Below are 17,000 nucleotides of genomic sequence, written 5' to 3'. Positions count from 1 at the left end.
GGAGGGATGGAGCCAAGAGCTGGACAGGTGATAGGCAAAAGGGATACGAGAGGATCATGGGACAGATGGTCTGGGAAGAAAGACAAGGAGGCGGGGGGACCCAGAGGATGGGCAAGGGGTATATTCAGAGGGACAGAGGGAGAAAAAGGAGAGTGAGAGAAAGAATGTGTGTATAAAAATAAGTAACAGATGGGGTACGAGGGGGAAGATGAAGCCACACTCAGGTTGGAGGAATTATCCACGGCCTCCTCTACTGTAAAGATGAAGCCACACTCAGGTTGGAGGAACAACACCTTATATTCTGTCTGGGTAGCCTCCGACCTGATGGCATGAACATCGACTTCTCTAACTTCCGCTAGGCCCCACCTCCCCCTCGATCCTCTCGTATCCCCTTTTGCCTATCACCTGTCCAGCTCTCGGCTCTATCCCTCCCCCTCCTGTCTTCTCCTATCATTTTGCATCTCCCCCTCCCCCTCCAGCTTTCAAATCCCTTACTCACTCTTCCTTCAGTTAGTCCTGACGAAGGGTCTCGGCCTGAAACGTCAACTGTACCTCTTCCTAGAGATGCTGCCTGGCCTGCTGCGTTCACCAGCAACTTTTATGGAAAAGGATAGGTCTGTTCCTTGGGTTGAGATTCTAAATTGGAGAAAAGCCAATCCTGATGGTATTAGCAATGATCTGGTAAGGCTGGATTAGGGTAGTTTGTTTTCTGTCTAAGTTATACTTGGTAAATGGGAGGCCTTTAAAAGTAAAATTTTGAGAGTACACAGTTTGTATTTTCCTGTCACAATAAAGGGCAAGGATAACAAGTTTAGGTAACCTTGGTTTTTGAGAGACCTTGAGGCCATGGTTAAGAAAACTAGGTGGTGCCGAGCAAGTATAGGCAAGCAGGAACAAATGAGGTGCTTGAGGAGGCAGGAGGCATTGAGTTCAAACGTCAGGAGGTCACATGGCAACTTTATAAAACTCTGGTTAGGCCACATCTGGAGGATTGCCTACAATTCTGGTTGGCTCATTGTGGGAAGGATGTTGAGGCTTTGGAGATTGTGTAGAATAGGTTTACCAGGATGCTGGCTGATTTAGAGGGCATGTGCCATTATGAGAGGCTGGTGAAACTTGGGTTTTCTTTGGAGTGGTGGAGTCTGAGGGGAGATCTGATGGAGGTTTATAAGATTATGAGAGGCACAGATAGAGTAGACAAGGAGTATCTTTCTTCCCAGGTTAGAAACGTCTAATACCAGAGGGCATACAATGAGGATGAGAGGGTACAGGTTCAAAGGGGATATGAGGGACAAGCTTTTTACTCAGAGAGTGATTTATGCCTGGAATGTGCTGCCTGGTATGGTGGTAGAGGAAAATATATTAGAGGCTTTTAAGAGGTGGTTAGATAGGTACATGAAGATGAGGAAGACGGAGGAATATGGACATTGTGTAGTTAAGATGGATTAGTTATTGTGAGTTTTTGATTTACTTTTTAGCTGGTTTGGCACAAAATTGTGGGCCAAGGGCCTGTTCCTGTGCTGTACTGTTCTATGTTCTTTGCATAAGAAAAGCAAGGGAACACTAAGAAGGAAGTCAGGAGAGCTAAAGGAAGATATGATGTTGCTCTGGCAGATGAGGTGAAGGAAAATCCTAAGGGCTTCTAAAGATACTTTAGGAGCAAAAGGATAGCAAGAGACAAGATTGGCCCTCTGGAAGGTCAGAGTGATTATGTATGTGTGTAGTTGAAGGGTATAGGCGAGATCGTAAATGGATTTTTTACATCTGCATTTACTTGGGAGACAGACAGTGTCTATAGATGTGAAGCAATTCAGCAGTGAGGTCGTGGACCCTATACAGATCACAGAGGAGTCGAGGCAAATTAGGGTAGATAAATCCCCAGGGCCTAACAAGGTATTTTCTTGGACCCTGTGGGAGGCTAGAACAGAAATTACAGGGGTCCTGGCAGAGATACTTTAAACATCCTTAGCAACAGGTGAAGTGCCAGAGGATTTGAGAATAGCCAATGTTGTTGTGCTGTTTAAGAATAAGCCAACAAATTATAGGCTGCTGAGCCTGATATCAGTATAGGGAAAGTTATTGAAAGGTATTCTAAGAAACTGGATATATAGGTATTTGGATAAACAGGGACTTACTAAGAATCGTTAGCATTGCTTTGTGCGTGGTAAGTCATGTCTAACCAATCTTATAGAGAATTTTGAGAAGGTTACCAGGAAAACTGAAGAAGACAAGGCAGTGGATATTGTCTACTTGGACTTTGATACAGTTCTGCGTGAGGGGGTGGGTCAAGCAGGCTCAGTCGCTTGACGTTCAGGATGAGGTAGTAAATTGGATTGGACATCGGCTTTGCTGAAGGAGCCAGAGAGGGGTAGTAGACGGTTGCCTCTCTGACTGGAGGGCGGTGACGAGTGGAGTGCCGCAGGGATCAGAGCTGGGTCCGTTGTTGTTTGTCATCTATACCAACGATCTGGATGGGCGCCACAGCAGTGTATCGGCGAGTGTGACGCTATTACAGCGCTGGGTGTTGGAGGTCAGACTTCAATCCTGACATCATCTGTGAGGAGTCTCTGTGGAATGTGTGGTGTTCCTCCAAGTGCTCCAGTTTCCTCCAGAGTCCAAAGACATGCCTACCAGTTGGTAGGTTAATCGGTCATTGTAAATTGTCTCGTGATTAGGCTCGGGTTGGATCGGGCGTTACTGGGGCAGTGCAGTTTGAAGGGCTGAAAGAGCCCACCCTGCACGGTAGCTCCAAATAAAAAACAATGCATTTAAAAACATGTGAACTGGATGAGCAGATTTGCAGATGACTTCAAGACTGGGGGTGTAGTGAACAGTGAGGAAGACTATCACACCCTGCAGCGGGATCTGGACCAGCTGGAAAAATGGCCGATGGGATTTAATGGAGTCAAGTGTGAGGTGTTGCACTTTGGGAGGACAAACCAGGACAGGCCTTGCATGATGAGTGAGAAGGCACTGAGGAGTATGGTATATCAGAGCGATCTGGCAACGCAGATCTATAATTTCCTGAAAGTGGGTCACAGGTAGATAGGATCATAAAGAAAGCTTTTGGCATATTGGCCTTCCTAAATCAAAGTATTGAGTACAGGAGATGGGATGTTATGTTGAAGCTGTGCAAGATGTTGGTGGGCCTAATTTTGAATATTATGTACAGTTTTGGTCACCTAGCTACAGGAAAGATGTCAATAAGATGGAAAGAGAGAAGAGAAAATTTACAAGGATGTTGCCGAGACTTGAGGACCTGAGTTATAGGGAAAGGTCGAACAGGTTAGGACTTTATTTCCTAGAATATAGACGATTGAAGGGAGATTTGAGAGAGGAATAGAAAATTATGAGGGGTGTAGAAGGGATAAATGCAAGCAGGCTTTTTCCACTGATGTTGGGTGAGACTCCAACCAGAGGTCATGGGCTTAGGGTGAAAGGTGAAAAGTTTGAGGGGAACATGTGAGGGAAATCCTTCATTCTGTGGGTTGTGGGAGTGTGGAACGAGCTGCCTGTTCAAGCAGTGGATGCAGGGTCAATTACAACATTTAAAAGAAATTTGGAAAGGTAAATGGATGAGAGGGTGTTTGAAAGGTTATGGTGCGGTTGCACATTGATGGGACGAGATGTACTATGGTTCAGCACGGACTAGATACGTCAAAGAGTCTGTTTCTGTGCTGTAGTGTTCTATGACTCTACATTCTTCTCTTGACTATCAGGGGAAGTGAATTTTTTTCCCCATTTCACATTTTTTGATCTACAGGAAAGGAAGTGAAACTGTTTGTAGTATCTGGTTTAATAAGGTAATGGGAAGTACATGAACACAGGTCTGTAAGCACCTGGAGCAAATGCAAAATGAGTGATTCTTTCAAAGACCCTACACAACTGCAGTGGATCAAATTATCTCCCTTCTTATCTAAATATTTTTATGTGTTTATGTTCTTAGAAAAATTATTGAGTCACAGCATTGAATAAAATTCGCTTCTTTCTTCTTTTCAGCTTTGTGCAATGGCTTTTACAATCTTCATATACCAGACCTATAACTAATATTGGTTATCATCACGTGAAAGGGATAGAGTTCCAATCACTTAAACAAAGAACCAGGCAGCAGGTGAAATCCCAGACCTTCTGATCAATGACTGAATGGATGTGCAGAGTCGGCAATAGTCCACCAAGCCATGACCAACCAAAACATGGCTGACATCAGCTTTGAGGAGCAAGGAAAACAGAAAAAAAGATAAAACTAACCATTTTTATACTTCTGTCCATGATAAGTATTTTTTGTCTTGTTGACAATACTTTACACAAATTTACATCAGAATTATGGCCCTATATTAAATAGTTATGTGGTCAGGTATCAAAGTAATGTGAAACTATTATTTTACCGTAATGTAGATAATATTATGAAATTATTTCTGCATTGGTTTTGTAAATATATCTATGTAATATTGGCTGTACTTTTGACACTAAACCTGAAAAACATGTTGTGAGAATTACTCTTCTATTATCCCCATCGAGCTTATACTTTGAGCCTTCTCAATCCGCAGACAGATCAGCAGCCCCCAATGTAGTGATTTTGTATTATTTGTGAGGAGGATTAGTGTGATACCCTGTTCACTCAGATCTTCTGCCGCACACAATCTCATCACCACATCTGTTTGGGAATTCACCTTGGTGTCCTCTCCACACGTACTTGCCTGTTGAGATCTCATCCAACAATTTGCTGTCTGTCAGTCTGCTGTGCAGTGTATGTACATGACAGAAATACGTAGTGACCAACTTCGTTTACGTTTCCTGCTGCCACTGCAAGAACTGTAGTGTTTTCCAGTGAGTTTTTCTCTGAGAGTTAATCGAGGGAGATATTCTATTATTTAGTCATGCACTGGTTATATTACCTTGGTTTACACACACACACACACACACACACACACACACACACACAAACCGACCCACCCCTTCAGTGCAGAGTAGGTAGAAGCAGCAACAGAGACCATCACATATTTTTAATGCATTTTAAAATTAATTTATTATTCTATGCCATTGGGCCATTGTTCTCAATGTTGGACAACCCTTTGTGTATCGAAAACCTTTAAAACCTATGTGAAATGATTTATACCTCCGCTAATGAGGTAATCATTCCACAGGACAATGCCTTCAGGAATTATTCGGCATCAGTTTATTAAAGTTAATATTTCCAAAGCAATCATACATGTAGTTTTAACTCCCCATCCTGGTAATTTCTTATACTGTGCAACAAAAAGCTGGGATCTGAAACTACAATTGTTATGTGGACTTTTTAAAAACTTTCAGAATATTCTGGATGATTGCATTGTGCATCCTCTCATGGTACGCTGCCTAAGACTGAGGCTAAACTCCAGGGTCTGAGGCTGCTCCTACTTAGTAAAGGTATCACAAAATCTCTCTCTTGTTATATGGAACTAGTCCAGGCTTCAATAGATTAATGTATGACACAAAGACATGTAGAATAGAAGCCCCATTTATCGAGTATGTTAGGGTGAATAGTGCTGACACCATTTGCTTAGTTTGATTTATGAATCCTAATTCCTACCTTTACATCCATTAATATTAACCCTGTGTATCAGCTCTGATTTAGCACCCCACACTTGTTGAGACTTACAAATGGAAAACAACCAAATCTTGAGATTCAGGTCAAAACTGCCTTGCAAAATCCTACAGACACTCTGTAGGTTTTTGCAAATAAAACAATGTGTGGTGTTTCAAGTTTAAGCAAACTGTAACAACACATATATTAAACTCCAAAAACCTGAGCACAAAAGTGCGCTAGAACCCTTTACGTAATTACATCATCACATCAGATCAATTTCTTAAAATGAAACCCCAACTCAATGTTGGTGGTTCTGAATTATGTACATTTCCATTAAATTATGTTACCCTACACAGGAATTCACCGAAGCCAGCAATGTGAACCATTCATCTCGGGTCCTGTGTCCCATGGGTGGAGGAACAGCACGTGCCTCTGGCTCGTCCAGAGGTGTGTTGACATGCTTGTGGCCATGTCGTGATGGCAGGGGCTTGGTGGTGGAATCCTTCAAATCTTGATAGCCGGTTTAAGGAGATCTACCAGTAAACATTCAGGTTTACCCCTCTTATCTATGATAAAAGCTTTTCTCCCCATTCCAAAATTTAGAACGAACCCAAGGGGATACTGACGTGCATCATGGGAGATGAAAACAAGTAAGGCAGAATATAAGTCAACAGGAATTCGTGAGTGCTGTACGCCATGATGGGAGGTAGGAATAGATGCAAAGGAGTTGATTTACTGAGGAGCGTGGAACGCTGTTGAGAGACCGACCAGGCGGTCACAGTCAGGAGTGAAATCACCTGGCACTCGTAATGGTTGTCCATATACCAACTTAGCCGTGGACGACTGCAGGTCCTCTTTTGGAGCAGTTCTGAGCCCCACCAGGACCCAAGGGAGATGATCATGCCAACACTCATCGGTCAGGGAAGTCCTTAGAGCAGCCTTTAAGGAGCGGTGAAACCAATCGCATAGGCCATTGGACTGCGGGTGGTACGCTGTGGTGTGATGTAGCCTAACGCTGAAATTTTGGGCCATCACAGCCCAGAGATCTGCTATGAATTGGGGACCGTGGTCAGAGGAAATATCAGATGGGGTACCAAACCAAGAAACCCAGGTGCTGATGAACACCTGAACCATAACTGCGGCCATCGTCGATGCTACAGGGATGACCTCTGGCTACCAGCTGGTACTGTCCACCATAGTAAGGAGGTGTGTGAAACAGTGCAAGAGGGGAAGAGAACCAATATGGTCGGTCAAGAACCTCTCAAGGTGCCAATGGTGGCTGAACACAATGTTTGCCCACTGGCTCTCCACACAGGCTGCTGTCCAATCTCGCATCCTTTCAAAGGCTGTGCTACACAAACTTCAGTGCAATCAGTTTCTGTGAGGCCTTCTGGCCTGGATTCGAGAGGCCATGTATGAAGTCAAAAACAGTCCGCCTTCAATATGCGAAGTGAGGTCGACTGGTTGAGACATCGCACTGGAGAAAAAACTCCAGCTTCCCCAGACTTAATGTCAGCAAACTGCAGGCCCATGACTGCTGTTCGGTAAGCCCAGGCCTCTGGGTCAGTGGCTTTCCCGTCTGCCATGCCAGCAAAGTCAACACCTGCGCATACCGCCTCAACGGCAGGCCATGAGAGGCAATCAGCCACTGCATTATCTTTCCCCCGATATGTTGTATACCCTCTGTGAGCTTGGATATGTAGGCCACATGTTATTGCTGCTGTGCAGACCAAGGGTCTGATATTTTGGCCATCGCATTCACGAGGGGTTTGTGGTCAACGAATGCCGTGAAAAGGTGACCCTCGAGAAGAAAATGAAAATGGCGGGCAGCCAGATAGAGACTGAGAAGCTCACAGTCAAACATGCTGTACTTCCTTTTAAGGGAACAGAGCTGCCAGCTGAAGCAAGTGTGTGGCTGCCACATGCCTCTGACCAACCGTCCGTGAACTGCACCCCCAGCATAGTCTGAAGCATCAGTAGTAATGGCTGTGGGTGCATTGGGGTGTGGGTGTGTCAGTAGGGTTGGGTTGGAAAGAGCTTGTTGGTATCATCAAATGCCCTGGTCATGTCCGCTGACCAGTCAGGCACGTGATTACGGGTGTTGCCTTTAAGCCTATTATACAGGGGAAGCATTGGTCCAGCAGCTGACAGACTGAAGTGGTGAGAGAAATTCACTATGCCTAAAAGTTTCTGTAATTTTTTTAGAAGTGGGGGGCAGTGGGAAATCCATAATAATGGCTACTTTTTATGGGAGGGGATTTGCACCTTCTGCGGAGATGCGATGCTGAGGAAGTCAATGGCTGACGACCCAAACTGGCATTTAGCAGAGTTTATAATCAACCCGTGTTGGCTTAAGTGCTTGAAAAGCATGCGGAGATGAGATGCACGTTCCGATTTGGACGCACTGGAGACAAGTATGTCATCCAGTTAAACAAAAAGAAAATGTAAATCTTTAAATACAGAGTCCATCAGCCATCTGTTGGAACGTCTGTGCAGCAATTTTCAGCCCAGACAGCATTCACAGAAACTCTAAGAGGCCAAACCGAGTTATCACAGCCATTTTGAGAATGTCCTCTGAGCACATATCACCTGATGATTGAGTTTGGGAAAACAATTTAACTTTCTGGTTAAACATGCCGAAAAATTTTGAATGCGTGAGACCGGGTAATGATGGGGGGGGCGGGGGGCGGCAGGGGATGGTCTCATTAAGGCATTGTTAATCGCCACATGGGTGGCAACCACCATCAGACTTGAGGACCATATGGAAGGGCTATTTGATCAGAGTACAATGCCAAGTCTTTCCATGTTGGCAAGCTCCGCCTTCGCGGTTGCCAGCTTTTCTGGGTCCTGTCTACGCGTGCGGGCATGCACTGGCGGGCCAGTTGTGGGAACGTGATGCTCGACCCCATGTTTTGTGACTGTAGTGCAGAATGTGGGCTTGGTGAGGTTTGGGAATTTGTCCAGCAGTCGAGTAAACTCACATGCGTGCGCTTGACAGAGTTGTTGTGGGGAACTTACTGGGGGAGCAGGGTAAGGACCCAAAGTCCTTGACGTCCACAAGCCGGCAGATTTTAAGGTCAACTAATAGTCCTTGGGCACACAGGAAACCTACACTGAGCAGAGGTTCAAGCACTTTAGCCAGGCACAGTCCCATGTGTAACTTCACCCACTGAACCAGAGCATCAACCATCATGTCGCATAAGTCTGGATCCTGCTGTCATTAGCGGCCTCCTGCAAGGTTTCATTGCCCTTTGCCTTCTGATCGATAGGTGATGCTGGCAGCACACTTGTTTGAGCACCCGTGTCACACAGGAAACGTTACCCCGAAAGAGTGTCCACAATGAACAGTAGACAACATCGACAGCTGGAACCCACGGTGTTCACAGACCTCAGATGTCCTGCTGCACTGGCACTGTCAAAGCTGCAAGGCGGTCGGCACTTCCTAGTGTTCCTACAAAGCGAGAGTGGTAAAAACACAGGGATGGCCTCATCTGTTTCACAGCTGTGGGTGTCCTTATTTTGGGGGCCTTACTGACTGGCCTTATTGAGGTAGAGAAAGGAGGTGTAATGATACACCACTGCCTTGCTGAGTGTAGTCTATCAGCAAGCTCCCTACAGTCCATCACAGGTACATTAGTGGGGGCTGTGCAAACTGGATCAGGCATTTGCTGCATGAAGAGTTCTTTAAAAATAAAACAAGATGGTGATTTCCTAGGAGAGACAGCATGGGGTCCAATAGTTCTGACAGCCTACCATCGCCGAGACTGGCAAGGAGAACAACTGTTTGGTGTGCTCAGACTCTGATAGTCTAAAGGTGAGCTTTCAGCCATTGGTATTTATTGCGTTTAGTCGGATGCTCTTGTAGACTCTCGTAGCATTGGAGGTTCCGAGCAATGCTACCATGTAGCAGAACTTGGTGTCCTCGGCGGAGATTTCTCGCGGCGTAAATTGGGCCACAGCTGGTACAAATCAAGCAACGGTATTTTGCTCCCAAAACTCCAGCAGTTTCAAAGTGACTGTGTTGGCTGACATGTTCAATAACTCTGGAATTGTCCCAGAGAATCAGGGTCACCAACGTAGGTTTTCATGAATAAAACAAAGTGAGGTGTTTTTAGTCTAAGAAAATAGAGACAACACATTCATTGAACTCCAAAAACCAGAACACAAAAGTATGGTAGAACCCTTTACATAATCACGTCATCATGTCAGACCAGCCCCTTAAAGTGAACCTCCAACTCAATGTCGGTGGTTGTGAATTCGGTACATTTCTATCAGCTATGTTACCCTACAACTCAAGGACTCTGAATTCAAAGCTCAAGCTTGAATGGGAGATTGAAGTATGCATTATAGCAAGGAATGCCTCCCCTTCTGAAATCTGGCCCCATTCACTTTTGTGGCAGGGATATTGAAAGAGAATATACCAGATGTCTAATATTATAGCAAGTGCAAAGCATCAGAGATCAAAGATGAATTTCTACCCGACTGACAAAATATATGAAAAAGGGGCTTTGCTATCAACACCAATGTTACAGTCAGCTTACTTTCTCTCTGGTTATTTAACCCGGCTGATAGCAGTTTTCAGTTTGGCTTTAACTGAATTACAACTTCGTTAATTTGAGAGTTGTTTAACTTGCATCTGATAAAATATTATTTAGTTTGGAAATCAGTGTTTAAACATTTTGTTTATCTTTCCCTTCATATTCAGTCTGCATAACAACTATATTTAAAGTTCTTTACTGAAGATCAGCATCAAACTGTTCCTTCAAAATGCATTGTGAGGATAAGTGTAAAGAACAAAAGTTGGAATAAATAAGAATATTTCACATAATGAGTAATTAATGTATAGGGGGTGGAGAGTGGCACAAATGAATAATTTATTGCGGATATTTCTTCCTTTTTAGGAAGCCCTTCAAAGACTGTCTATGACCTGTTTTCACTCTGATGTTCTGGGTTCTGACGTGGGAACATTAATATGGGAACCATATCTTTCAGAGATGAGGTGGCAGGTGCCTGCTGGGGTGAGTGGGGGGTAGTTTGAGAGGTGGTGTATTTTCTTCTGCCACTTATACAGGGTGTCGGTAAACTTCAGATGCATAGAATAGAGCTGCATTGAGTAAGTAAGTGCCATGGTCTGAACTGTGGAGTGTTATTAACACCTTAATGTGAGACTGAGTTCTTTTAGAAGCCTGTCCTAGCTGTGCAACACTGTTCTTTGAAGGTTCATAATGAGATCCTGGAAAATGAGCGATACCTTCCTTCCCTTGAGAGCCACTTTTCTCTGAAAGCTGACGTCATCAGTGAAATTCACAACGACCTTCAAAGTATTAGCATTTGCCCTGACATAAGTCAGGGGAAAGAGTGTTTGAAGATCCGGAACTCAGACCTGTCCCAAAGCTGATTGCTGCTCTCTTATATGCACCTGAGATCTGGGTTCCCTACAGCAAGCATCTCGAAGCACTGGCAAAATGCCACCAATGTGGTCTCTGCAAATACTTCAAACTCAACAAAAGGATAAGTGAACCCACATTAACGTCCTCTCCTGGGCCAACACCCCCAATGCTGTTGACACTTACCATTTCATTGGCTTTCTTGGTGGAGCCCCAGTTAAATTTGTCATATTATTTACAAAACTTATATTTGTTACCTAACATTTAGTCAAGGCAGAAGCCAAGTCATTCAAGTATAAATATTTAATTTTTTTTTCAAATCAAATGTATTTCTATCCTGAGATTTTTCAAACATGATTCACATCACAGCGCTAAGCAGTATTGAACCCATATTGTACTGTCTCAGTACTTTTATATTTGTGTGCTGTAGCACTTACTTTTTATTCGCAGTTATTTTGTAAATAATACTATTCTTTGCAGTTCTGGTTAGATGCTAATTGCATTTCATTGGCTTTGTATCTGTACTCGGCACAATGACAATAAAGTTGAATCTAATCTAATCTAATCTAATCTAGTTACTAGTTAATCCAATATTGCAATTTGAAGGATTCTTTCAGTTGTTTTCAAATAAGCGCTTCTGCCTGGAACTTTCAAGGAGAGGTTATCAGACCAGACAGTATCCATAGATGGTGAGAAAATGAAATGAACTACTATGTAATTAAGTTACTGTTGTTATAATTTCACACAATAATTACAAATCTTTAATTTACCAATCAAGTCTTAACTATGTATAACGATTGTAAAAAATATATATTTATATATGTATGTATATATGTTGTATCACTGCTGCCATTGACTTGTTATTATTATTGTTCAATAAATCCAGCATTAAGGTAAAATTTAAATCAATTTATGATGTAGTACTTAATCTCGAGTGTGGGCACGTGGCCAAGTGCTTAAAGCATTGGACTAGCAATCTGAAGGTCGTGAGTGCGAGCCCCAGCCAAGGCAACGTGTTGTGTCCTTGAGCAAGGCACTTAATCACACATTGCTCTGCGACGACACTGGTGCCAAACTGTATGGGTCCTAATGCCCTTCCCTTGGACAACATTGTTGTCGTGGAGAGGGGAGACTTGCAGCATGGGCAGCTGCTAGTCTTCCATACAACCTTGCCCAGGCTTGCACCCTGGAGAGTGAAGACTTTCCAGGCGCAGATCCATGGTCTCGCAAGACTAACGGCTGCCTTTTATACTTATCTCGCGTCTTTGGAAGGTGTTGTTGATGGTACAGAATGAATAAGGAGCAACTGTGATCTGCAAACACAACATCAATTTACAGCATGAGAAGTGGTTATCTGCCTCTCAAAATCTTATACAGGGTATGCTTCAATATCATCACCTGCTATTCTTATACACCCCAATGAATAAAGGCTCAATATTCTCAACCTTCCTCATTGAAGACCCCTTCATCCCAGCAATTAGTGATCCCTCTCTGAACTGTCTCCAAAGCAAGTATAACCCTCCTTAAAGAAGAAAACCAAAAAATGTGCAGGTGTGGTGCCACAAGCACATTGTCAGTTGCTGCAGACTGCTCTCTTTTCTACAACATCTTTCTTGTGCTTTCTGCAAACACATGGTATTTAGCCACGGCTTTCACATCTCCTTAATCGCAGATCACCAATCCGATCCGATCTGGAATGTTCTTGTCTGAGAGATGTATTCTTTGATATATGCACCCAATTGGTATTTAAACTGTTATGTTACCTATTTGTGTATTGTAGGCTAAATTTTTTCAGACAGTTTAAAAAGTTCTCAGGCCTGGTAATACAGAGGAAGTATGATGGGGTAATGGAAGAGGGAAGGGTAGATCAAAGCTCACACTGGGTAAATCAAGTCCAACATTTGTAGTCAACTCAAATGTGACATTGAAATTGCTCTAAAAATAATGATCCATCATTTTTTCGTAGCTCATCTTTTGGCAAATCTTGCTCAATCCCATATGCTTCTGAGATCTGGATTATCTAAGGCAGGTATCACTTGAAAGGTCCACCAACGATGTTCTTGCAAAAGCCTCCAAATTCACCAAAAGAATATGTGAACAAAGACAGTGTCGTCTCCGAGCTTCAGTAAATATTGCAACAATGAGCACAGTAGCTGTATTTGGCATTGGGGTATCTTTGTGTGTCATCAGAAAACAGAAATAACCAAGGGCAACAGATCCTGGAACAAAAAAATTAGATATAAACAGCAAGTCAGACAAAGTTAAGGAGAGAGAATTAAGTCATCATCGGAATATTGCCTGCTCTGAGGGCATTCATATTCAATCTCTCCATTTAACTGACGTCTTTCTCTGAAAAATCACCATATTGTTCTACTGAAAAAATTAATTATCTTGATTTAGTTTTCACTTATAAAGTAGCTGAATTCTTCCTGTGGTAGCATTACTAACGCTGGAAAAGGATGCCAGATTTCTTGGCTTTTTGAACCTAGTAGCTAATATATTGGTTAGTTTTCACTCCTCCTGCTATGTTTCCAGCACTGCTGGTCATGAATCCTGGGAGGTAAGACATGACTACCTTCACTTGATATTCCAAGTCACAAGTTGGAACTAATCTGACTCAGTAGGCTGGAACACACATCAAGGGAAAGAGTTAGGTGCTGGTGCTCCTGTATGCAAAACTGACTAAATTGAGATCTAAGTGGTATGTGTATGTGTAGGTTGGAGAAAGCAGAGGGATGGTGGCATGTAATGGGAATAGATGCCAACAAGAGCGAAAAAAACATATGGTGTAACTTATTTCATATTCCAATATAGTAACTCTTGACATTTTTTCATCTTACAGTGCAATAATCTACCTTGAGATAATTGAGCACTTTGAAGAACTTTACACTCTATGTATGTGGATGTAATTAAAATGAAATTTCACTTAGTGGTGACTCAAATCTCAGGATTTTGTTCAGGAGCAGTAGAAAGGTGGTTTGAACAGGCGAGCTGCTGGTGATTGTAATTCTCTACCGTGAACAGTTTGATATACGTTAATGTGATATACGTTAATGGACAGGCGAGCTGTTGGTGATTGTAATTCTCTATCGTGAACAGTTTGATATACATTAATGGACAGGCGAGCTGCTGGTGATTGTAATTCTCTACCGTGAACAGTTTGATACATGTTAATGTGATTTTAGAATACCACCTTAGTTTTAATAGCAAGAACCTCCAGCTCTGGTCTATGGCTCCAGCTTGACCTGCAGTTTCCAGCCTGTCCTACATCCTAAGTAAGCTTTGGCTTCCAGACTCCAGTGTGGTTAAACAAATGTGAGTTTGGCTGATTTTCTGCAGGTTGGATGCTTTAGTAAAAGAATGAGATCAACTGGTACTTTAGCTTCTCGACTGCCTATGTTTCTCCAAGTGAATTCTTAAGAATTCTAGGTAATAAGTTTGTGATTAGTAATGTCAATTGTTTGAATGTAGCAGGTTGCATTCAAAATGATGTCTGATGCACATGCTTCCCTTCTGCCACAAACCACTCCTGTTCTGACTCAGTAAAGGACAAAGCTAACAATACCCTTTAAGCAAATCTGAAGCAGACCTTTACAAGAAACTGTACTAACATTAGCTGATCCTGTCTATTAATATGGTTTGCACTGAGCCAGCAATGGCCTGTTCTGAAGAGGTATTCGTCAATATGCTTTGTGGAAGTAAAGAAAATAATTACTTCCCACTATATCTCCAGGCTCACATCTGATTCCTATCTTTAAATGTGATTTAATCAATCAGTTCTCTAAACTAGTGACACTAACTTGAATGGGCCCTGCCCAAATCACCCACAAAGGCTTTGACTGGAAATCTAGAGCAACGCACACAAAATGCTGCCTGACTTGCTGAGATCCTCTAGCACTTTGTGTGCCTGGCTCTTTGGGAGTCCTCCCTTCTTTGTGGTTTGTCTGCACAGGAAACTACGGCAAGCAAACGTTGACACTCTTGAGTTCCTGGCCTTCTCCATCTGTGCTATGAAGGGGGAGAGCTGTGTGGAATTTCGATATGTTCCAAGTTTGGAATAATCCTTCATTTATTGTAAGGGTGGCTTTAGAAAGTGTTATTTTTTCTGGAGAGACTCCAGCAGAGGGCAGGCTGAACTCAGCTTGTGATCGTAAATCTGCCCACACCATTCAATGGTTTAGCATATTTATTGTCAGCAGACTGTAAGCAAATTCTTGGTCCCTTGTTAGCAAAAGACATTACATTTTCTCTGTTTAGCAACTAAGTGTGTTGATAACTTGATTTGGAATTGCTGTGAAATAGCTTTTAATCCTTCCCACTACCAAATTTAAATATTCAAGGCTACCTGATGGAGCGTTGTGCTATTATTCAAATAAGTTTGTTGTGAGAAACTGAATGTTTTTGGAAAGATAAAAACATTTATTTCTTTTCGTACCATAAAAGCACATCAATGTCAGATGAAAGTTATTAAATGACACTTACTTTTCAACTTAATGAATTCTTGAACAACACCAGCATTATTTCTCCTGAACAATTGATATAAGAGGGATACAAGTAAGGAATAAAATGACGCTGGCCTTGAAGGGCAATTTTAATTTAGGGTTTGTGTGAAGCAGGGATCCATAGGGAAGACTTATGGAAGTAAATTTAGGGAGACTTAAGGGCCGCGTTAGGAAACTGGAGATGCAGCTCAATGACCTTTGTCTGGTCAGGGAGAATGAGGAGGTGATAGAGAGGAGCTATAGGCAGGTAGTCACTCCGGGGCTTTGGGAGACAGATAAGTGGGTAACAGTCAGGAGAGGGAGGAGCAAGATTCAGAGGCTAGAGAGTACCCCTGTGGCTGTCCCCCTTAACAACAAGTACTCCCGTTTGAGTACTGTTGGCGGGCAGACGGCCTACTTGGGGGAAGCAACAGTGGTCGCGGCTCTGGCACAGAGTCTGGCCCTGTGGCTCAGAAGGGTAGGAAAACGAAGAGGATGGCAGCAGTGATAGGGGACTCTATACTTAGGGGGTCAGACAGGCGATTCTGTGGATGCAGAAAGAAACACAGATGGTAGTTTGCCTCCCAGGTGCCAGGGTCTGGGATGTTTCTGATCATGTCCATGATATCTTGAAGTGGGAAGGTGAACAGCCAGAGGTCGTGGTACGTATTGGTACCAATGACATAGGTAGGAAATGGGAGGAGGTCCTAAAAACAGACTACAGGGAGTTAGGAAGGAAGTTGAGAATCAGGATCTCAAAGGTAGTAATCTTGGGATTACTGCCTGTGTCACGTGGCAGTGAGTATAGGAATAGAGCGAGGTGGAGGTTAAATGTGTGGCTGAGGGATTGGAGCAGGGAGCGGGGATTCAGATTTCTGGATCATTGGGACCTGTTTTGGGGCAGGAGTGACCTGTACAAAAAGGACGGGTTGTACTTGAATCCCAGGGGGACCAATATCCTGGCGGGAAGGTTTGCTAGGGCTATTGGAGAGAGTTTAAACTAGAATTGGTGGGGGATGGGAACCAAACTGAAGAGACAGAGGAAGAGGCAGTTGGCTCACAAATAGAGAAAGCTTGGAGACTGTGCGAGAGGGAGGATAGGAAGGTGGTAGAGAAGGGACATGCTCAGACCGATGGTTTGAGAATCAGAGTCGGAATCAGAATCAGGTTTATTATCACCGGCATGTGACATGAAATTTGTTAACTTTGCAGCAGCAGTTCAATGCAATACATAATCCAGCAGAGAGAGCAAAAAAATAATAAATAAAATAAAACATAATAAATAAACAAGTAAATCAATCATGTATATTGAATATATTATTTTTTAAAATGTGCAAAAAACACATATGGTATATTAAAAAAAGTGAGGTAGTGTCCAAAGCTTCAATGTCCATTTAGGAATCGGATGGCAGAGGGGAAGAAGCTGTTCCTGAATCACTGAGTGTGTGCCTTCAGGCTTCTGTATCTCCTACCTGATGGTAACAGTGAGAAAAGGGCATGCCCTGGGTGCTGGGGGTCCTTAATAATGGACGCTGCCTTTCTGAGACACTGCTCCCTAAAGGTGTC

General features: G+C 43.1%; 1 protein-coding gene across 3 annotated transcripts in view; it reads left to right on the top strand.

Annotated features, from left to right (window-relative positions):
* LOC134355559 (tetraspanin-18-like) overlaps positions 1-11,833 on the top strand; it is a 167,894-nt gene extending 156,061 nt beyond the window's left edge. For all 3 annotated transcript variants that reach the window (XM_063065594.1, XM_063065596.1, XM_063065595.1), the window contains one exon: positions 4,000-11,833. In XM_063065594.1, the coding sequence (XP_062921664.1) occupies positions 4,000-4,047 (48 nt within the window). In that variant the 3' untranslated portion in view covers positions 4,048-11,833. The remainder of the gene's footprint in view (positions 1-3,999) is intronic.
* Positions 11,834-17,000: the final 5,167 nt, after the last annotated feature.

This window comes from Mobula hypostoma, chromosome 13 (assembly GCF_963921235.1).
Source record: "Mobula hypostoma chromosome 13, sMobHyp1.1, whole genome shotgun sequence".
Lineage (NCBI taxonomy): Eukaryota > Metazoa > Chordata > Chondrichthyes > Myliobatiformes > Myliobatidae > Mobula > Mobula hypostoma.
The sequence above is the reverse complement of the archived record's forward strand: the minus strand, read 5'-3'. Positions and strand labels throughout refer to the sequence as shown.